Source organism: Amphibalanus amphitrite, unplaced genomic scaffold (assembly GCF_019059575.1).
Source record: "Amphibalanus amphitrite isolate SeventyFive unplaced genomic scaffold, NRLGWU_Aamphi_draft 000298F_arrow, whole genome shotgun sequence".
NCBI lineage: Eukaryota > Metazoa > Arthropoda > Thecostraca > Balanomorpha > Balanidae > Amphibalanus > Amphibalanus amphitrite.
Genome location: NW_024881793.1, coordinates 486,490 through 509,277, shown reverse-complemented (window position 1 = coordinate 509,277; position 22,788 = coordinate 486,490). Strand labels below are relative to the sequence as shown.

At 55.0% G+C, this 22,788-nt stretch overlaps 1 protein-coding gene across 1 annotated transcript in view; it reads right to left on the bottom strand.

Annotated features, from left to right (window-relative positions):
• LOC122387781 (coatomer subunit gamma-2-like) overlaps positions 1-22,788 on the bottom strand; it is a 91,744-nt gene that overhangs the window by 21,679 nt on the left and 47,277 nt on the right. Inside the window, exon 14 of the mRNA XM_043378235.1 lies at positions 7,911-8,087. Coding sequence (XP_043234170.1) covers positions 7,911-8,087 — 177 coding nt within the window. The remainder of the gene's footprint in view (positions 1-7,910; positions 8,088-22,788) is intronic.

Genomic DNA, 22,788 nt, shown 5'->3' with positions numbered 1-22,788 from the left:
CTCGCTGAGATGGGAGTACCGGCGTGCTTCAACTCCTGGGTGTGGAGCTTCCTCAGAGACCGGCGGGCTTGTGTCGAGATCAACGGAGCAAGGAGCGGCGAGCGCGTCTACAGGGCAGGGCTGCCCCAGGGCAGTGTTCTGTCCCCGACCTTGTTTTTGTTGTGGTCGGCTCCACTAGCGTCAACCCTCCGAGCCCTGCCGGGCACTACTCCGTACATGTTTGCGGACGACACCTCCACACTGTGCTCGGGTAACACGATTGAAGTCGCGCGGGAGCGGGCACAACGAGCGGCCGATACCCTGGTCAAGTGGGCCCGGGAGAACAAGATGGAGGTGGCGGGCCAGAAAACCCAGCTTCTAGTTCTGTCTCAGAGCCACCGGGACGCCGTCGGTTGCCGCATCCGTGTGGCGGGCCAGACGGTGGAAGGAGGCCCTGAACTGAAGTTACTCGGCGTAACGCTGGACAGGACTCTGGGGTTCGGCCCCCACTGCAGGAACCTCCGCCGCCGCGTCCGCCCTCGCATCTCTCAACTACGACGAATCACCGGTCGCAGCTGGGGCCTGGAGGAGAGACAACTCCGAGCCGTCGCCAACGGCTACGTTAGGGGAGCCATCGAACATGCGGCGGCCGCCTGGATGCCGGCGGCCGCCAGGACTAACATTGAAGTTCTGGAACGCGAGATGCGTGCCGCGGCCCGAGTCATAACGGGCTGCATCGGGTCGGCCCCCATCCACGGAGTAATGGCCGAAGCCGGCGTGGCCCCGGTCGCGGCGCGCCGCACAGCACTGGCGGCGAGGATGCTGACGAAGGCCATGGCACTGCCCGAGGAGGACCCGCTACACCGACTGGCCGTGGCGGACCCGCCGCGGCGCCTCAAGACCGTCTGCGGATGGCGCCAGTTGGGTCGGGAGGTGTGGCGGACCCTTGGAGTGGAGCCACCGGTGGAGCCGTTGCTCCCCGTGCGCCCCCCGCCCTGGCAACCGACCGGCACGATCAGCTTTAACCTGGACATCGGAGCGGGGCTCCCAGCCGGAGCTGCCGCCTCCACGAAGAAGGAAGCCGCCCTACACCACCTGGCGTCCCTGACCCAATGTGCGACCTGGGTGTGGACCGACGGGTCGGCGACTGGAGGCGTTCTCTGTGGAGGGGCCGGCGCGCTGGTCGTCCACGCCGATGATGACCGCACTGAGCTGAAGAGGCCCGCAGGAGCGCTCTGTTCCAGCTTCAGGGCGGAGATGCTGGCCATCGCAATGACCCTGGAACATCTGGCGACACACCCTCGTGACGACACATTGCCAATAATAATCTGTACCGACTCACAGTCTGCCCTGGCTGCACTGAGAGAGGGGCCTTCGGCCCAGAGGACGGTCCAGGGGGCGGAGATATGGAGCCGCCTGCTGGAAATCGCCACACCGGACCGCCACGTGACGCTGCAGTGGGTCCCATCGCATTGTGGGATCCCAGGCAACGAGGCGGCGGACGTGCTGGCGGGGGAGGCGGCGGCGCTGGATCAAGAAATCGCCTCCATCGACGTCAACACCGTCTACAAGGCTGCGGCCCGTCTAGCCAGGGACCAGGCGGCCAGGGACAGACCGTCATACCCAGACCCGACACGCAGAGCGGCGACCGGCTGGTACCGGGAGCTGATGGGTACGAGATACCCGCCCCCGGTCTCCGGCCTGGATCGGCGGACAGCCATCGATGTCCACCAGATCCGGACTGGCCACTGGAGTGGATCGACCCAGTTCCTGCACTCCATCGGCCGGAGCCCCTCAGCCGCCTGCGCCCAATGCCGGGACCTGCTATGCGAGGCCGCCCGGTGCCCGCTGTGCGGCGAAGAGGCGGACACCCCCCGGCACATCCTGCTCACGTGCCCGGGCCTGATGGGTGTTCGCCTCAAAATCCCGGCCGTAGGGAACATCCTACCAACACCCGACGAGGTCTGGCGCAGTGACGTGGTGGCGGCCCTGGTGGCCGCCTTCAGGGCCCTCCAGAGCCGATGAGGCTACGCCGCGGGGCCACCCGCGGCCGGAGGGAAAATCAACAACAACAACAGCCATTTCAGAAAAATGCTCGCCTCGTCGCTCGGGATAGGATCGTCCCACTCCAGTCCCTTTAGCCAGAACCGCTGGAAAAGGATTTTTGCTGTCATCACAAATGGGACCAAAAAGCCCAGAGGATCGAATAGCCTTGCAACAAAGCTGAGCACGACACGTTTTGTCGGCACTATATTAGTCGGCACAGAGACACCGTCATATTTTAGGACATCTTCTGATGGATCCCATCGAACTCCAAGAATCTTTAGTCTGTCTGTGTCTGAGGCTGCGCCGTTCCTGTCAAGTACGAGTTCACTATTCGAATGACACTTGCTCAGTGTCATACCTGCCTGAGAGAGAATATCACTCCCCTCCCAGAACATCGCTCTCGCCTCTGCCTCACTGTCGGCTCCGGTGAGCCAATCATCCACGTACAGGTTGTCCTGAAGCTCGGCCACAGTCCTGCTTTGTGGCTGGAGACCGAGGTGGTGCTGGATGGTAGCGTTAAGCAGAAACGGGGACGATGTGACGCCGAAGGGAACCCGACAGAAGCGCATCACTCTCTCCCTTCCATTGACGTCCCACAAGAATCTCAGACAGTCTCGATCCTTTGGTTGAACGGAGACTTGGAGGAAGGCCTTTGTGATGTCACCTGTAACGGCGTACTTATGCCTGCGAAATCTCAGCAGAACGTCTGTCAGACTCGGAATCAAAGAAGGGCCGGCCTCGAGACAGTCGTTTAGAGACACACCATTAGGCCCACGTGCTGAGGCATCAAACACCGGCCGAACCTTCGTTGATGCACTGTCTGGACGGACTACTGGGAGATGAGGCATGTAAAATGTAGGATATGGCCCTTTCAGCTCGTTTACTGGCACTTCCTCAATTATGCCTCCGTTTTCCATGTCTCCGAGTGCCTCGTTATATGAATGAGCCAGCGACTGGTCTCGGGTCAGTTTCCGAGACAGACTACTTAGACGGCTCTCTGCACCCGCTCGGTTATCCTGCAACTGACCTGGGCTCACACCTGACTTCCAAGGGAGAGCCACCTCATACCTGCTGTCCTTGTACACTACTTTGGAAGAAAAATCATCCAACACGGCTTTGGCGTCATCATCTCGATCTTCCTTCACTCCAATGACGTCCAGATCCCACAAGTTACGAAGGGCCGACTCCGACATGTCATTCATTAGCAGAAGCTGACAGGATGCCGGCTGGGACTGGTCACACGTCGCCGCGCCTGAGACTACCCATCCGAAGGAGGTCTCCTGAGCGACTAAGCTGCCTGGACAGCGAACTATTCCGTCCTTCATGAAGCGCCAGTATGCGTCAAGGCCCACAAGGATGTCTATGGACAGTGTTTCATCTGAGTCGTGCAGCTCTGCTAGCTCTAGGTCTCTGAACATTTGTAGAGCTTCAGAAGGTACCGAGGGACGCTGTAAGGGGGCGCATATCACAGGAACCTCTAGAGCACTGATAGTCTCCATTGAGACACTAGACTGATTAGCCCCTGACACCGTTATCTGGACCAAGTTCCGCCTGCACGTGACTGATTTACCTCCCCCAAAGACCGCATACGAGCTACTCTGCTCACCTAGCCACTTAGAACCTACTCGTTTAGCTAGAGAAGAGGTGACATAGCTTCTGTCAGAGCCACTATCAAACAGCAAGGTGGCTTGGACGGGCCCTTTTTCCCCTTGCACCCATACTCGAGCCGTGGGCAGAACAGTACACTGTTTGGTCAGAGCACACGACAGTGAAGCCTCAGGGTTTTCAGAGTTTTCACGCGCATCATCACAGCCGGGCTCGTTGTTGTTAGGCGACACCTGCGTTTTGACACTATCAGGAATTCCGTGCTTTTTAAAGCAGCACACGGCATGATGTTTCCCTTTACACACCGTGCACCTTGCACGACAGTTCGCAGCTACATGTCCCCTTTTTAGACAAACAAAACACAATCTGGCAGCTTTAATCTTACCGTGACGGTCGCCAATTGAAGCCCCATTCAGGTCAGGGCACTTTGCTGTCGCGTGGCGTCCATCACAGAGCCCACACCTGCCAGTGTGAGCTGTCGCGCCGCCAGTTTCCGGTCCTCCGCGGCCATCCTGATCAGCGGCTGAGTGCAGAGCCGTGGCCGAGGAAGTCGTGTGTCCGGTTCTCTGCTCCCGGCCGCGTTCTCTGACGTCTCGTTTTGTTTTGCTGCTGTTATCGATAGTAATCGATCTGTCGATGCGGTCGATTTCGCTTCTGAGACAGCTTAGAAGATAGCTGAGATCACTTTCTCGACCTTCACTTCCACGAGCCCACTCCAGCCTAAAGGATTCTGGCAGGCGGCTCAGCACGAGGGGTGTTAGGATGACCCCATATCTGTCGCCTCCTATTCCAAGCCGCTCGAGGCTGCGGATGTGGAGCAGGAGTGAATCTTGGACGGCTTTTAGAGTCATGTCTCGTCGCTCTGTACCCAGCACCAGTAACTTCTCTACGTGAGCGAATATTATCTTTGCTGGCCTCGCAAACCGCTCCTTCAATATTTCGCAAGCTACTTTGTAGTTAGCGCTGACAACTGGTAGTCCTTCAATGGCCTGCTTTGCCTCTCCAAATAGCAATGACTTCAGATACACAAGTTTTGTCACTTCTGGTATCTCAGAGGAATCTATCCCTGCCTGAAACTGATCCCAAAAGGAGTCCCATTCCAGGATCGCTCCACCAAACTTGGGCAGCTCTAGCTTCGGAAGTCTTGCATTTTGACCTGCAGAACCGTTTGACGAGGTGGTACTGGCCGTCGTCGACTGACCACTCGGTGAACCACCACTTTCTGTCGAATCTCGATCACAAATGGACATCCTTTTCAGTATCCGAACTGCTTTCCAGCGCGCCTCCATAGCACCGTCTCTCACTTCGGCAGCCTCTTCTACATCGGCTTCAAGTTCGGTGTCGTTAATCACAAGTTCGATCTTCTCTTGGAACGCGTCCACATTTGACGTTCGCTTGTCCAGCTCTGTAAGAGCACTTCGAAGTTCTTCTTCTTCACATTCAATGTCGATGAGCTTCTCTATTTTCGCAATGGATCGTTTGAGCCAGGTTCGAGACGCTGCTCGTCCACGCCTTAATTCAGCGATTGTCGTCATTCTTAAACACAAGATATGACGACCTATTTTAACTTCGGCAATAAAAGTTCCCGGGTTTCGGCACCATGTTATAAATCGAGGACTAAGACAACTTCAACAAATTCATTTATATTGCCGAAGCAACAATCAAGATACAAACAATACGAATAGCTCAGATTACAAAATCCAATTTCAATCCACAAACTCGCTGATCTTCAATTTCACATTATTTGTCGCGCGCGGTTCGTGCACTTTTGGGCAGACGACTTTCAATACACAACATATGCAAAAGCATAATGGCTGATCTCAGTCGGTCTTGAATTCCGTCCGACACCTGTTCAGCCATATACCTCCAGCCGTGCCCGATGGTGTACGCCGGGCAGCACCATGACAAGCATCATCACGGTAGGCGACCTGTCGATCACCCAGGACGAGACAAAGAGACAGCCGCCGGATCAGACCACGGCAGACTACCGGCCACCGGACGCTTAGCGGCGCTCCCGCCATGATAATGTATTCGAGAAACGGATTTCGAGGACATCCCAGGATTTGGGAACAAGTGAGATATTACGGATTCTCCTGTGAAATGTGCTGTGATAATTTTACAAGAATAGACCAGCGGATCTAACGGATTTACCTTAGCATGATATATGCAATATCCTCACAATATCTTCACTAAACATCTTCCCTTTTATAACTGGACCGTGGACTGGTACTAAAATATATGAATTCGTTTCCGCGATAACTATCGCGACCGGACTTTGCCCGCAGCACGATTCTCTCCTCGAGTGAGAGAAGGCCAGCCAGTGTGATTGTGAGGCAGGCTGGTTGCTGGCCAACACTACCGATGCATACTGAGCAGCTCCTAAACTCCGAGGCAGAGAAATCCCAGAACAGCATTCACATGCAGTCGGAAGTCTGCATGCCACATATTTTTAGATGTTTGGAGGATGGCATCATGTTTGCCAGAAAAATCATCGGCAAGTAATTAAAGCTGTGACAGGAACAATCACATGTGTGGACGTGTGGTCTATGGCAGACAATTTTCTCAAAACCCAGACGCATGCTCTCTTAACAAGCTTCGTACGAAACGTTGCGCGACTGACGTCAGCTGTTTTTCCTATACTTGTTCTGTCGAACGGATGCGGTGGTCAATACTGGCCTGCCGCTGAAGTCGCGGGTCTTCCAGGGTAGGCCGCTGTCACCGACACTCTTTGCCGCCCCGGCAGCAATCGCCGCTTCAAGTGGCAATCACGCTGCATTCAAGGACACTTTGCGACTGCAGTGCGTCAGCGTTCGTAGTGGCTAGTCGGAAACTCAGCCTGAAGCGCGCAGCCTGCTAGTCGCTGTTGCTGAAACTGCGCAGTGCAGGCGACAGGGCGTATATCATATATGTGACTTATAATTGGTCCTAGTTGAGGACACATGCGGGACACACCTATATCAAGCTGTTCTGGAACGCGGACTCCAGTCTATGATAGCACAGTCGCCAAAAGCTGAAGAAAAATTGGATTATTTGACACCAGCCCAGCTAAGATCGTGCTACCGTCACATAAGCTCGTTATCTTCGTTAGCTTTGCGTCGATCCGAGTGGAAAAGTTACCGTATCGGAGCAACTACGCTCGGCACAACTTTCCATGGCGAAATAGAAGCAAGAACAAAGCAACCATTGGCCAGCATAAGACGTCTGTTTTTTTGCCGTGGTGAAATAATGTAACTATGTGGGCCCTAACACAGTGCAGTCTTCACATATTGGTCTTCATCCGAACAACAATGACGCAGACCAGTGACCACAAATGTAAGCAAAAACAGAATCGGACTTATCCATTCATTGGATTTCAAAGGACAGGTAAGAAAGTAACAATATTGTGCTTTTACTGCGTTACTGTCAACATTTCTGAGCCCATATTGACACTGAGAGCTGTTTTGCATTCGCCCACAGCACGGCGGGCGCATTACTATTGTGAAGTAAATGACATCCACGATAGTTCCAAGTGGCATTGGGATAATGTATTATTCCTACCGGATCAATCCAGGCAGTTTCGCTGGGCATAACAAATAGCCACATCGTATGATGCTCTGAATAGCTAATACAATGGCCAATAAGTCAACGTGGCGGTCTCACAACACACGCTGGTACCGAATTAGAGCGTGCCACAATGAGAGAGGCTGTGGATGGTAACAACTAACAATAACATCCAAAAGAGACTTCTGCTGGAGATTACACTATAAAATATTGGACGATAAAAACATGCAAAAAAAGGAAAAGCTGCGGCATAATATTTTGTTTCAGGATGCATTTTCGTTTTAATATCAACCTGACCGGCCCATCCATTTCTCAAACGTCCATCACCTTTCCCGAAACCGGATATGCGCCGGCCAGCAAAATCACAGCGGTCATCCGTGAGGCCATCCGTCAGTGACCGCTACATCAATACCCATCCGTATCCGCACAGAGGCCGCCCATCAGCGTCCATCGGGAACGCACACAGACGCCACTTCCCGCCGTCCCTCGCTCTCCTTACTCTCAGACTCCCTTCGCATCTTTCCCCTTCCCTTCCAATTTTTTTTTTCTCCAGAAATCGCTTCATTACCTTGTCTCCTAACTGATTCTCTATTTTCACTTCCTTTCCGTTCGCCAAGCTCCCCTTCCTTCTCACCCATTCCTTACATCCCATTTCATCACTTAACCACCATGTCCTCCTCTATCCTCCCACCCATTCCTTCCCCCATCCTCCCATCCCCTCTCCTCCCGCCTCCACTCACCGATCTCATCCCAGGCGGCGGCGAAGTTGGCTTTGAGCACGCGCTGCACATGGTCTGCGACTGTCAGCTCGACCTCCTCCAGCAGATACTCGTCCTCATAGCCCTCGTCCGTGTCGGGCAGGCCGGTGGCCGGGTCACAGTCCTTCACCACGTACCGCAGCGTGGCGCCGCACGAGCCTGTGGGAACAGTAGCAGACGAGATCAGGTATTGGATGGAGTAGTCCGGGGGTATAGTGGTGGGAGTCCTCCAAAGGGAGGAATCAGGGTTGAGAGGGTGAATGTTGGACTTCCAAGAATCTTTACTGAATCTTTAGCACATAGTAACAGGCGTTATTTCTATTCTACAGTGTGACAGATAAAGCCTGAGGGCATGTTTTGATGTTGTAGCACATTTTCATAAAATGCCACACATTATTCAGCATACGCTGGTAGAGCGTGACGTGGAAATGTCGCTGCAAATTCTGATGCAAGTGCACCCTTGCCAAGTCCGGCATATGGCCTGTCTGAGCTCATAATGGAAACTCCTCTGTCAGGCCTGAATTTGAGTTTAGAGTTGGATCCGTGATCCTAAGATTTGTATCGCTATAAATGGGTATCACTACTTCGGACACGCATCCCAATACGAAACAGACGCAATACAAATTGCACGGCCAAAGTCACCCACACCGAAAGAAGAGATCATCTCCGGTCCACCTATCTTATAGATACCACCGACAGCACAGGCAGCCCGACCCAGAGCGGCGTTCAGCATAGATAGTAGTGTCGTTTTTCACGGAAACACTGGGCGTAAAATTTATGGGTGGGACGTTGCATATAAATGTCACAGCAAACCACCGTACTGATTACAACATCTGGTATACAAACTGTTCCACAACTTTTCTTTGTTAAAAATGTCCACGGTAAGTAACTGCGATGTTGTAAGCAAACAGATGAAAATGAAAACAACTAATTATATCCACGTTGGAAGACTAAAAGCATTGTGCACACATCTTAGCGCTCGAACAAGTTTTCTATTTTCATTCGTGCGCCGGCGATTTCAGCCAGCCGAAATCCAGAGCGGAGCGCCGCGGCGAGCGGCACCACCTATCATCCTCAGTTTTCCATTATCTCCGGCGTCGGCTGCCGCGCGCGCCGCGCAGTGGCCCCAAACTGCCCGCTTCATTAGCACATTCGACTGGACCGCTGCACCGATATCGGGGTCAGGACCTGCGGCGGCATCCGGTCAACCCAGCTGACCTCAGCTATCATGAACTGCCGAGGTAGAGTCCAGATGTCTTTGGGATAGCCAGAGTTATCCCTAACAGTCCGAGAGAGCTCAGGTCAAATGAACGACTTAAACTGATCTTCAGTGAAACCGACCGATTGCAGGTAATCCAATGCTACCCAGAACCACCAAGACGCCCACGGCCCAGGGATTCCCCGACCGACTACCTCCGGATGCCAGTAGAGGCGGAACACCTTCAATTAAGGGGGGGGGGGGGCACTGCCGACTTTTGGTCCCATTCTTTCCATGCAACGCCCATAGGGCTAATGTTAACCCTCGCATGTGTAGGGGGGGGGGGGTCGGATGGACCCCCCATTGTTTTTCGCGAATAACTCGCGTAAAAAGCGGCTGATCGCGACGAAACTTTCAGTACCCTCGCATTGATCAATTTTACACCTACCCTGAAAATTTCATGACCCTGACCCAAATGACCTTTGACCTGTGACCTCTTTTCCGAGACCATGTTTGGCCGGAATCGCGATTTCGCGTATGTCGGCTCGCACTAGCCGCGTGTTTGCAAGCTTTTCGTGGTTTCAAACGTTCAAACATGTGATTTGATGTTACTCCCGTGTGTGTCAAGGTCACCTGAAGGTCAGGTCAGGTCATTGACCTTTGGTGACCTCGGGTGACCTCGGGTCACTTTTTCGAGTTTTACATGTTTCTAGGCTAGTTTTTGGAGCTGAATTCGAATTTAGCAACCATTTGAACATTTACGAAGTAGTTTTGGTGACTTCGTAACATGTTACGAAGCTGTCAGAGGCGTTTGACACGTACTACGAATACCCGTCACGACGCCTACTGGTTGACCTGACCTGACCTGACCCGACCTGGTCTAAATGCTTCAAGACACCATCTGTGATCAAAACTAACACGATATTCGTGATCAGCACCCCGAAAAACCCCTTAGCAGCCACACTTTACGACTTTCTAACAGGTCCCGATTTTCCCGACTTTGGGTCATTGACCTGACCTGGAAGGTCAACCAATGACCTAGGACCTTAAAATTGGGTATCATCGGCTTCCTCTCGTCACGGGCAACACGCTCGTTTTTTCCGCGAAGCTCTAGCTCGATCAGGGGCCAAACGGCAAGGGGGGGGGGTCCAACCGACCCCACCCCCCTACACATTAGAAGCTGGCAAACGCCGCACACATGCGAGGGTTAAAATGCCAAAATCAAAAGGGGCACGGTGCCCCGGTGCCCTCCCCGTTCCGCCGCCTATGCCGGACGCCCCAAACTAGCTCAAGTTATCCCAGCTCACCCAAAGCTAAATAAAAACCTGAGTAGCCAAAAACGACCCCGACCCCAGCGACAAGATAAACTACTCCCAGGTCATCCAAAGCCCCGAGGAGTCCGCCAAACCCCTTCCCCCAGCCAGCCATAGGGAACCCCAGCTGGTGAGCCAGAATCACGGTAAGGTAGCTGCGACCGGCATTTTGATCGATGTTTTCGGCGGAATAGGATATCGTGTAGTGTAAATATTACGGTCGGTTTTTGTCAGTTTGAGGGAGAAATGGATCCCAGGTTGATTTTTATGTCAAAGGCTAAACCCTTTACCGGTGCAAATGGGCAGGAATGGCGCCGCTGGCTGAACCGTTTCGAGGCACAAACTGTTACCTGGTCTGCCGCGGAACGTCTGCAGTGTTTGCCGGCCCTGCTGGAAGATGGGGCTCTGGACCTATATGCGTCGTTGTCGGCGGCTGCCCAGGCCGATTATGCACAGGTTGTCGAGGCGCTGAGTGTGCGTTACGGCTCTGAGGTTGGTCCACTGCAGGCACAGGCGGAACTGGCACGCGCGATGCAGACACCTGGGGAGACAGTAGCCGATTTTGCCGATCGTATCCGTCATCTGGGACGCGCCGCGTATCCAGACGAGGGCGTGGGAGACGCCCCGGTCGAGTTCCATTTGACGAGCCGTTTTCTGTGCGGACTGCGTAACGAGCAGCTTCAGAATCAGCTGTGCAGCAAAAATCTGAAAACGCTGTCAGCTGCAATTTCTGCAGCCCGAGAGCTGCAGACACGTCACGATGCGATGCTGGCAGTCCGGCAATCGGCTGCGGCGGCGGCTGGCGCCGTTGCAGTGGCGGCTCCTGCTGCTAACTCACAGGAGGGCGCAGTCGCGGGTCCCGTGACGGCGCTGCCGCGCGGTCGGGAAGTGGTATCAGTCGCCGGTGACTTACCTGCCGCGGGACGAGGCGGCGATGAGACGGAGACGGATCGGGTGCGGGCGCTGGAGCGCCGCATGATGGAAATGCAGCAAAGGCTGCACGAGCTCGACACGTCTGGCCACCACGGCGGGCAGCTGGGGGGCAGACAGTCTAGTCAGCTCGCCTATGATCAGTCAGCGGTGGCTCTAACGACAGCCGCGACCCCGGTCAACCTGCGCTGTTATAACTGCGGCCAGATCGGTCACACGCGGCGCGCGTGTACGGTGCAGGGAACCGCAGGTAGAGGCCGCCAGTCCACCGAAAACGTAGGCCGTTGCTTTGGATGCGGTGAGGCTGGGCACATGGTGCGTAACTGCCCGCGCTCGGCTCGGCAGTCTGCTACACCACAGAGACTTCCGTTCTGTCTCGGCTGCGGTAGGGACGGGCATTGGCTGGCGGACTGCCGCATGCTCCCAGTCCCGATGGACCAGCGGTCGCATACCGGACCAGTGCAAAGCAGCCGCCACGAGCCCCAGTACACCGGTCAGGAAAACTGATGGCGGCCGGTGCTGAGGGACAAGCATCGGCCCGGCGTCCATCAGGGTCCCAGATCACGGCGTCGGTGGTCGAGGTGCAGTTGGGAACACGGCGAGTCTGGGCCCTGGTGGATTCCGGGGCGGACTTCACGATGATTCGCGATGGTCTGCAGGAGCATGTCCAGCGGGAGCTGGGGTGTCGGCTAACGACGCCATCCCAGACGGCACGAGGGGCGGGCGGTGAGCCGCTTCACATCACGGGGGTTGTTCAAGACCTGACAATCGAAATCCAGGGAAAGACATTCGCTACTCCCAGCGCGGCAGTGGTCAAGGGACTGATGTACGAGCTGGTCCTGGGGCGTGATTTTTGCTGCCGTCATGGCACTGTTATCGATGACGAGGCGGGAGTGATCAGACTGGCCGGGATGTCAATTCGTCTGCCTCCGTACAGCGCCATTCGACCCAGTCGGGCGAGAGTTCTGTTGGCCGCCACGACGGTGGTGCCGGCGCGGTCAGTCATCGTCGTCAGAGCTTCTGTGGTACCAGTCAACGGGAAGGTGAGTAACCCGTGTGCGCTGCAGGGAGTGATCGAGCCCAGTCACACGGCGCTGAGGGAGGACCTCCTGATTCCGAGGGAGGTGGTGACTGTGGATGGTAATGGCACTGTTCCGATACAGCTGACTAATGTCGGTTCCCACGAGGCCAGATTTCTTAAGGGCAGCGATATCGGGACGCTGTACACGATTCTGCCGGGAGGTGACAACGAATTCGATCTGAGTGAGGATGATGGTCTTCACGCCGGCGCTGTCACCGGTGGCGGGTCGCCGCGGGGCAGCGACGGCGACCAAGGCGATGATGATGATGTTCCGGCACCAGTCACAGCAGTCGACGTGGACGGCTCCGACATGTCTGAGGATGGCAAGTCCCGGCTAAGAAGCCTGGTGTCGGAGTACCGGGACATATTCAGTCAGCACCCAGGAGACATTGGACGCACCCACTTGGTGCAGCATCGGATTGACACAGGCGATGCCACTCCGATCCGGCAGCCGGCCCGCAGGATACCGACGTCAATACGAGACCAAGTGGAGCTGCAGAAGGAGCAGATGCTGAGGGACGGGGTGATAGAGGAGAGCACCAGTCCATGGTGTTCCCCCGTCGTCCTGGTGCGGAAGAAGGACGGCTCTTTTCGCTTCTGTGTAGACATGAGGGCGGTGAATGGAGTCACGAAAGGAGTGGCATACCCTCTCCCTCGAGTTGATGACGCGTTGGACTCAATGGCCGGTGCGCAATGGTTCACCACCCTGGATATGGCCGCTGGTTATTGGCAGGTTGGCATGAGCCCGGAAGACAGAGAGAAGACGGCCTTCACGACGGGACGGGGTCTGCAACAGTTCCGCGTGATGCCGTTCGGCCTAAAAAACGCCAGTGCGACGTTTCAGCGCCTAATGGAGCTGGTGCTGGCAGGGCTAGATACGAAAACGTGTCTAGTTTACCTGGATGATGTCGTTCTATTCAACAGAACTGAGAGCGAACACCTGGATACACTGGAGGAGGTCTTCGGGCGGATCCGGCGTGCAGGCCTCAAGCTGAAGCCAAGCAAGTGTCACCTAGCCAAGAAGGAGGTGACATTCCTCGGCCATCAGGTGTCGGAGGAGGGCATCCGTCCCGACCTAAGGAACGTCGAGAAAGTGCTCACATGGCCGGCCCCAGTAACCGATGATGAAATGAAAAGTTTCCTCGGCTTGTGCGGTTATTACGCAAAATTTATCGAAAACTACGCCGAGGTCAGCCGGCCTCTGAGGAGCGCTGCACTGTCTCCGGGGCGATTGGACTGGACAGCCGAGATGACTCACGCCTTCAACCAACTCAAAAGTGTGCTGGCGTCACCTCCGGTACTGTCGCTGCCGTCGTTCAAAGGGACATTCGTGCTGTATACCGATGCCTGCAATGGCTCTGTGGGATCAGTACTGGCAGAGCGGGTCGGTGAGACCGAACGGGTCGTTGCGTACGACAGCAAGGCGCTGACGAAGTCCCAAATGAAATGGCCGACCTATGATAAGGAGCTGTGGGCCATAGTGCACGCGATTCGGAGATTCCGACAGTACACCGTGGGTGCTAAATTCCTAATCGTGACAGACCACAAACCCCTCGCAAACATCCCACAGTCCATCGCAGTGGAAAGGGACGGGACCGGCAGACGGGGGAGATGGGCAGTGGAATTGAGCACATTCGACTTCGAAGTGGCCCTGAAACCGGGAGTCGACCACGGGAATGCGGACGCGCTGTCGAGACGCCCAACGGGGCTCAAGGAGGCGCTTCCAGACACAGCAACAGCGGTAACTGCCCTCATCTCAAGCGAAGATGCTGGCGTGGACAGCACCCGAGCCGCTGACACGGCCGTCGCGTCGTGGCTCTGTGCCCTCGTTATGGCCATCACCATGGTGATCGCGAAAGCCGCTCTCACCCCGGCCGAGGACAGGCAAGATGACGGATCTGCAGCAGTCATGCGGCGAACCGCGCGTGATGACGGCTCCTCGGGCATCAGTCGGGTCGAGGGCGGGCCGCCCAGTCCCGACGGTGGCACCGGGGATGCGTCACGCACAGGGGCGGTCAATGCTGTTGAGCAGACGATCGAGGGTGGAGCAGATCCCATCGGAGACAGAATGGACACGGGACAGGACATTCGTCGCGCACAGGAAAACGACGGCGTGCTGCAAAAGATACGCGGTTGGTTGAGTCGCGGCGAGCAACCAAAGCCGGCCGAGATGGGAGAGTGGAAGCAGGTGCTCAACTCCCGATGGGCCGAAGTAAAGGTCGTCGATGGGGTGGTCGGAATCACGTCTGGGGACACGTTTCGGGCGGCTGTGCCAAAGAAGCTGCGGCATGATGTCATGGCAATGGCACACGACCACGTCACGAGCGGGCACTTGGGGCGTCAACGCACCTCGTTCCGTGTCAGACGCCGGTTTATCTGGCCCGGCATGTACGGAGAGATCCGTGCGTTCTGTGAGGGCTGTACCCTCTGCCAGAGGAGGCAGCGGCCAGCCCCGGCCAAACGGGCCCCGATGGTGACAGAGTTGACCTCCAAACCATTCGAAAGAATTGCAGCGGATATCACTGAGATGCCGACGTCACTCAGAGGAAATAAGTGTGCCCTAGTCATAATGGATTATTTTTCCAAGTACGTTCGGATTTACCCAATGGCCAACCAGAAAACAGAGACCGTCTTGGAGGGCCTCCTTGACTGGGTCCACGACTTCGGGGTCCCGGAAAGGCTCCACTCCGACCAAGGCAGCCAATTCGAGTCCCGACTTTTCCAAGCGATGTGCGAGAGACTGGGCATCAAAAAGACACGCACTACTCCGTACCACCCCGAGAGTGACGGCATGGTTGAGAGGTTCAACCGCACACTCAAGGATATGATCAGCAAGTACATCGACAAAGAGGGGCTGCACTGGGACGAGGAAGTAAAGGCGTATGCGATGGCGTACAACTCCTCGGTGCACAGCACCACGGGCTACACACCGTACTTCCTAGTGCACGGGTTTGAACCCCGGATGCCCCTGGATGCAGCATACGGTCCACCTCCTGAAGCGGTGCCAGTGCGGAGCTACTTGGAAGATCGGCTGCGGGTCATTCGCGCCGCGTATGAGCGAGTACGGAGCAACTCTGCACGCGCGTCACAAGAAGCCTGCAAGAGGTACAACCAGAAAGGGCGAGCACATGCCTATCAGGTGGGAGACAAGGTCCTGGTGCGCGACTTCACAGCTTCAGCAGGCGGGAAGCCAAAGCTGGGCCTGCCTTACAAGGGACCGTGGACGGTTGTTGGTCACATCGACGAGCGGAACAGCGGGGTGGTCTACAGGGTTGTGGGGAGCGATGGGAAGACCCGGGTGCTTCACCACAACCACCTGAAGCCGTTTAAAGAGAAACGGCAGCGGACCGGCGGCGAGAGGACCGGGCAAGACAGAGAGGCGACAAGAGTCCGCCAGGCCGCCCCTACGCCCCGACCAGCAGATGAGCAGGGCGGAGGTCGGTTCGCGGACGACGAGCGGAGTGGAATTCCTCAGCATCTGCTGCTCTTCCAGTGTCGTCCTCCGGCGGCAGGAGCTCCTGGGGGAGTGGGGGAGGGGAGAGCAGACGAGCCTCCTATCTACGGCCCACCCACTCCGCGTTTCACGCGGGCTGGCCGTATGTCGCGGCCGGTCGTACCATATCAGGCGGGTTCCGCTTTCTAAGGGGTGTGCAGTATCGCCTAAATGTCCGCGGTGTATTTTGTATATATTCGCCAATAACGCGTCGTTTGATTTCAGACCTGCGGGAAACATCCGTACTCGTAACCTGATCCCATGGCCGAGGGGGACGACATCCTGCAGCAGATCTTGGGGGAGGACGAGTGGGAGACCATCCTTTTTTCCTTCAACATGGCCCCAGGAGATCAGGGCGATGCTCCGGCGTCGCCGCCGCACAAGAGGAAGGCAATAGAAGGGTCGGAGAGCTCTCCAAGGCGGAAGGTTGCCGACGGGACCGCGGTCCGCGATGGTCCGCCGAGGGGGAATGGCGGGTCGCCAATCCCCTCTCCGGTGGAACAGGAAGGGTCGGAGAGCCCTCCAAGGCGGAAGGTCGCCGACGGGACCGCGGCCCGCGATGGTCCGCCGAGGGGGAATGGCGGGTCGCCGATCCCCTCTCCGCTGGAACACCCAATGAGACCGTTGGATGATACGGGGCGGCCCTCCGGTCTCATAATCGGCGATTCTATTGTGCGGCATGCCGAATTTGCCACTAATGCCCGTAACTGGCGAGTGGCAGTATGGGTGCCGCCCGCTAACATCGGCAAGCATTGGGCAGGATGCCTGAGCAGCGGGGCATTGATCGACGTGGTTCGTGCATGGGCTAATACCAATGAAGTGTACCCGGCAGCCATAGCACTGTGGCTCGGGGGTAACGATGTTTACCCCCGCAATGGACCACCCAGAGAAATGAGCCAGGAGCTGTGGTCGGCAGTGACCGCCCAGGTGTCAGAAGTGGCCACCATTGCACCCGTCATTCTGGTGGGTCCGACGCCGCGGCCCTCGCGGGATGGGTTGACTGCCGAGTGCGGGGCGGCCAAGTGGGAAAACACGGCTGCGTTCGACCTGGAGAGAAAAATGGTACGCTGGACCCGGGAGTTGAACGGCAACGTGTCGGTGACGTGTGTTGGGCGATGCCTGACCGAGCGTCGTCGCCGCGGGAGAGAGTCAGAGTACCTCCTGACAGCGGCCGCGGCCGCGAACTACTTCCAGTCCGACGGCATCCACCTGACTGCGGCCGGATATCGGAAGATAGCCGCACGGCTGCCGCCGTGGATGGCCCCGCGGCAGTGAGCGGGAGGGATATGTGTGCTGGATAGCGGAGTGGTGGCGCTGCTCCACCGCTGCAACGAGCACACTTGGTAACACGGACCTGAGGGCGTGTCGCGCGGCTGCGTGGTGATATGCGACTAATTACCTGAGCGGGCGGACGCCCAAGGGCGGCACTGTGTATATGTTGCAGGCACTTTAGAAAATCAGTCATTTTGTAAAATGCCTAGGCATTTTACAAAAAGACGGCTGTTTGAAAAATGACTGAACGCAACCAGGCTTTTTTCAAAATGGCTAGCCATTTTACAAAATGACTAGGCATTTTGCAAAATGCCTGACCAGCATGGAACGTAGATCCCACTACAGATCCTATGGCCAACAGTTTTTGGACGTCTTCCTATACCCTATAGGTACGTGTTCAGCCTGTAGCTGATCGATTTGATGCTCTGTGATGACGACAATGCTGAGTAACGACGAGGTTGAGTTGCAGACTCGGCTGTACCATAAAGCATTGTTTAGTTAACGCTGTAAAAACTCCCAAGTACATCAACGCCGTTCATGTTCTGCCTGAAACTAGACCTAACAAAACCAGCCGGAGACCGGCCCTAGTCAATAGGCAGGCCCGGTTGGTGTACAATTACATGTAAACGAATGAGTGTAGTCTTTGATTGTGTCTTTGACAGCTTTGAGTACCTACTTGTCATGAGAGTAAGGGAGATTTAGTAATATCATGGATGAGATAATAATGGATTAATGCATGGTCTCAGTTAAAAATATCAAGCTCCACATCGGGAGAATCATCAGGTCGCTTGGCGTAGGACGAGAGCGTTGGTTTCAGAAGACACTAACGCCTAAGTGTGTGGGATCGAATCCTCGCGACCTCTAATGGTTTTACAGATACAGGCCGGCATAGGGCCAGTCGTTTGTTGACGCTCCAGATCGATCATTTTAAATCCAGCAGCGTCGCTGACGTGGGGGTTGGAAATGTCGCGGGCCTGCACTTCTCAAAATAGAGAGAGGTAGGTATGGACTTCCCACTGCTGGACTCCTCTGGTCATAATGCTGGACTCCTCGGTCCACCTACACGCTACCAAAACGTATATAATTAGGTACTCGTATCTACAACACGCTGCTCAGTCATTTTGTAAAATGGCTAGGTATTTTGTAAAATGACTAGGCATTTTGCAAAATGACTGGAGAGTCAGTCATTTTGTAAAATGCCTAGGCTTTTTGCAAAAAGCCTGGAAAATCAGGCATTTTGCAAAATGCCTAGGCATTTTACAAAATGACTGATTTTCTAAAGTGCCTGCAACATATATATTAGGCTCTGGCTGTCCCGGTCTGTGGCGAATTCGCTGGAGATTCGCCCCGGCGCGGTGTGAATTTGTGTTCGACGAACACAAATTGTATTGTATTGTGTTGTGTATCGTGATTGCTCGCCGCTGACCCGAGGGGCACCGGAGTGCGGACTTGGTTTGCGTATCATCGTGACGCTCAGCCGGGCGTGGCGCCAGGCACCCGTGCTGCCATTTTCGCTATGATTTATTCGTAGATGTGTGCGCGATTGTAGGTCTGCGCGTGAGGCTGAGGCCGGGGCGGGTGAGCAGGGTATGAGGTTGGTTTGTCGAGTGCTTACCGTGGCGTAGATCTGTTCGTCATTCATGTGATAGTGTGCCGCAGGGGAACGGTTGAGTGGTGTCACCCGGGTTGCCGTTACGTACAGATGTAGGTAGGTACTTTCCCTGTCAAGGGGGGAAGGGTGTAGAGGTTTGTAGCGGCCGGCAGCTGCTGCCACCTAGCGGCACGGCCCGGAAGTTGTCGGCGCGCGCCGGCGCGGCCGGCGCGGCAGGCCGGCCCCCGCCGAAGTTAGTTGGTAGCACTGCTGCTCCACGGCGTACATTTCCTACCAGCCCATAGGGTTTACATGTTAAATGGCCTGTTTTCGGCGAGCGATATCTCGGTCAACCTTTGAAGGAATCAATGGTTCTTAGTCTCAAATGATAGATTGATGAATTTTCTTTCGACAATTCCTCTACCATTTTTCACGAAACCCAGCCGATCTTCTACGGCGTACAGGGTAAAGATTTCTCTGCACGCCAGCACCCGCGATCCGCCTCTCCGATCGTCGGCGCGCGGTCCTCGGTAGCGCAGTCGGTAGCGTATCGGGCTACGGATCCGAGGGTCGTGAGTTCGAATCCTGGGAGCGCCGTGTGATTTCGGCTAGAATTGAATGATGTAGAATCTTGAATGTTTACGTAGTCAATTATTGATAGCTAATTGAAAGTATCTGCGCACTAATCGGCCCCTAAAACCTGTTATTTAAGGAATTTAATAAATGAATGTCACGTGCGCGTCACGACTGCCAACCATAAGCGCTACCATATTCTAGTTTGAACTAACTTTTTGCTAGTCCCGACCACATATAGTAGGTTTTCTAGTAGTTATACTAGAAATTCCTACCAAAGTTCGTCCTACCCTTCACTCAATATACCCTGCGGCAGGCAGTCGGCTGGCGGGCCGCGAGCCGAGAGGACGGGGACGCGGGGCTGCCGATGTGTGTGTACATAGTATTGTGTGAAAGTGAAAATACAGAAGAAACGTTACAAATGCATTACTGCCTCACTACTTATCAGAACAGCTGTGCAGGAAGACAAGACTGAATCACATCAGACTCCGTCGCAGTGTTGATCTATTCATCGTTATCACTGACTTGAGGAAACCAATTCACTGAAAACTCTTTTAAATAATTTCAAAATTCCTTTATATTCCCATACTGGGCCTAGTCTCAAAGTTCTGAGACTGTTGCGCCATTCCACCACACTACGAGCGTTGCCTGGTCTCAGAGGTTAGCCCAGCTAGTCCAACTGTTGGTGATTGGTGGCTAAACTCCAGCACTGGCCCCTCCCCAGGTGACCCATCTGCAGCCGGCGACTCGGCGTTACGCCGCTAGCGGTGACCAGCCGTGGGCGGCAGCTACTGACAGGCGGATACCGCCCATAATCTGACAGCTGTGGTGACAGTCGGTGACTGGCTGGGGCGGACTGGATCGATACACACCTAATGCCGTCATCCGGTGATATCAACAGTCAGCAGTGAGCGTGCGACTTCACAAAGCACTCACAGTCAGCAAACAATAAACAGCCAAGCTTACTTGGCGGGATGGGTGGGTGCAGTTTACAAAGTCTACGCTTGATGGAAGAGCACTACAACAATCACCTGGATGTTGTGCGCTATAACACCCAGCATCTCTTCTCCCAAAATACCGATTCCCAACCACACAGCCGAGAGATCCTGCCCCCTTTGAACCATGCTCTTTCCTTACATCCCGCCGGGACCGCTCCGTCTCCCTCCCACCCTCAGGGGGTCACGAAGGTCGGGTAAAAGACGCCTTCTCAGCCGCAGACTCGCGTGACTCGGAGGACCAGCTCGGGCGGCGGGTCCGGTATCTGTCAGCCGGGCGCCGCCCACTTCAGTGAATAATGAATATAGAGCACAAATGTTGGCTCGAGCGGCGCTGAGTTACGGCCCGGCTAACGGCGTCTGTGCGGGAGCCGCCTGGCCGGATGCCTCTTACGGCGACCATTATGGAGCCCTGAAATGGACACTGCTCGCATGCCGCCGCAGAGCCCGGCACTCGACCCCTGGTGGCCTCTGAACACCCCAAAACGGCCGCTCAACAGGCGTGCCCAAGGACAGGACGAGTTCAGGAGTTCAGGTGCTGCTACTCAAAGTGGACAAGGAAATCATCACAGACAAGGAAATCATCACCGAACTTGACTGAATGGAATCGTGACTCGTAGGTGCGAGCCTGGGCAATTTGTAAAAAGTCTGTACAACCTCACCATTCAGCCAAATTGTTATAACTAGGTTTTAGTTTCAGTAGTTCTCAAAAAGTAAAATCGATAAGTAATCCTGAGAAGAATAATAAAAAAACATCCAGCACATCGGCGTCGAACATCTGTCAAAATGATCCATTTCCTTGATGGATCCCCATGCCGCAGCACAACACATCAGCGTGAGTAGCATCTCCTGACGACTGACCTCCCCCCCCCCCCGGTCCCGGGGGACCGACCTCCAGGGACCGCCCGCGGAGAGGCAGGGACAGACCGCCACCAGGGGCCGTGGGGGGCCGACAATTAGTGGTGATCACCGTCCATTCGGTGGGCCGGCACCCGCCGCGGGACCGCTGGGAACGGTCCGCAACCAGCGGGGCACAGGAGGTCGAGGAAGCCATCAGCGAATGGCCGACAAGAAACGACAGCGCCCGGGAGCCGAGGAAAAAGTCCCGATGTGCTTATCGATTTATCCTTTGTCATGGCTAGTTGAGCTTGAACGTTAAAGAGCACGATAAATCCTAGCGGGAGTTTTTAGAGAGATGGAGCTTCAGATAAAAATCAGGTCAGCAAACATCACCGCTATTCAGTTTACACGGCGAAATCCTAGATGATTTGGCGTTGTATTGCATTTCTGCCTATCTCACTCCGCTTCGAACAATTTCCCTGGTAGGTGATCGGAGAGCGATAGCTTCATCCTCCAGAGCATCGTTCGGAATTGTCAGGCCACATTTCCACGCTGTGCTAACAAGACTTCCACAAGAAAACAAACTTCATCTCATCCACTTAACCATCAAAGCTATTACAAAAGTCCCACTAACTCGTCGCAGAGAAAACGTTCGCCAGTCTAACAAAAGCGTTGAATGTTTCAGGAAAACCATTCGGAAGAGAGCCACCGCGCTGTCACGCCGTAGAAAGTTTGCTCGCGCCGAGAAAGAGAAAGAGAGAGGCCGAGGAAAGAGGAAACGATGGGAGAGAGCAGCCGTGGAGCGTGTCGGATGGCCAAGTGCGGGCGCTTCAGCAAGTTAAAAGGATCTTTTGAGTGGGTGGCACCGGCTGAAAGATGGCATTAATAGAAAAAGGGTAGATAGATGGATCAGAGGCAGGAAAAGTGAATAAAAAAAACATTGGGATTCTTGATGACATATAGCATTTTATCCTGTCGTTCTTTTTTAATAACGAGCATGTTCAATTAAGTATATGTTTAATTTAATTTCACAATTTAATTAAGCGTTGAATTTATGGGTAATAATGCACAACTAACCAAAATACAACAGTAGCGGCGGAACACCTTCAATTAAGGGGGGGGGGGGGCACTGCCAACTTTTGGTCCCATTCTTTCCATGCAACGCCCATACATAGGGCTAATGTTAAAATGCCAAAATCAAAGGGGGGCACGGTGCCCCGGTGCCCTACCCGTTCCGCCGCCTACGAAATACAATATAATTTAAAAAATGGGAACAAAGGCGGAACAAAGGCGAAATTAGTTGGTCTGAGGGCTAGCCATGGTCAGGCAGAACATCACGCCATCTGGAGATCACTTCTTCAGAGTATTGTAGCGAGCGCACGATAGGCACCAATCAGCGGCCGCCTCGCGCCGTGAGAGCGGGGTACGTAAGCTGGTGGCAGCGCCGGAAAACACGCAACAGGTAATAATGGTGAGTTGGAGAACGGGGAGGACTATCGATACGTGAGGTGGCAGAATGAGTGTCCAATAATGGACAGGACAGGCGGAGCGTGATTCTCTGCCACGGATGAGTT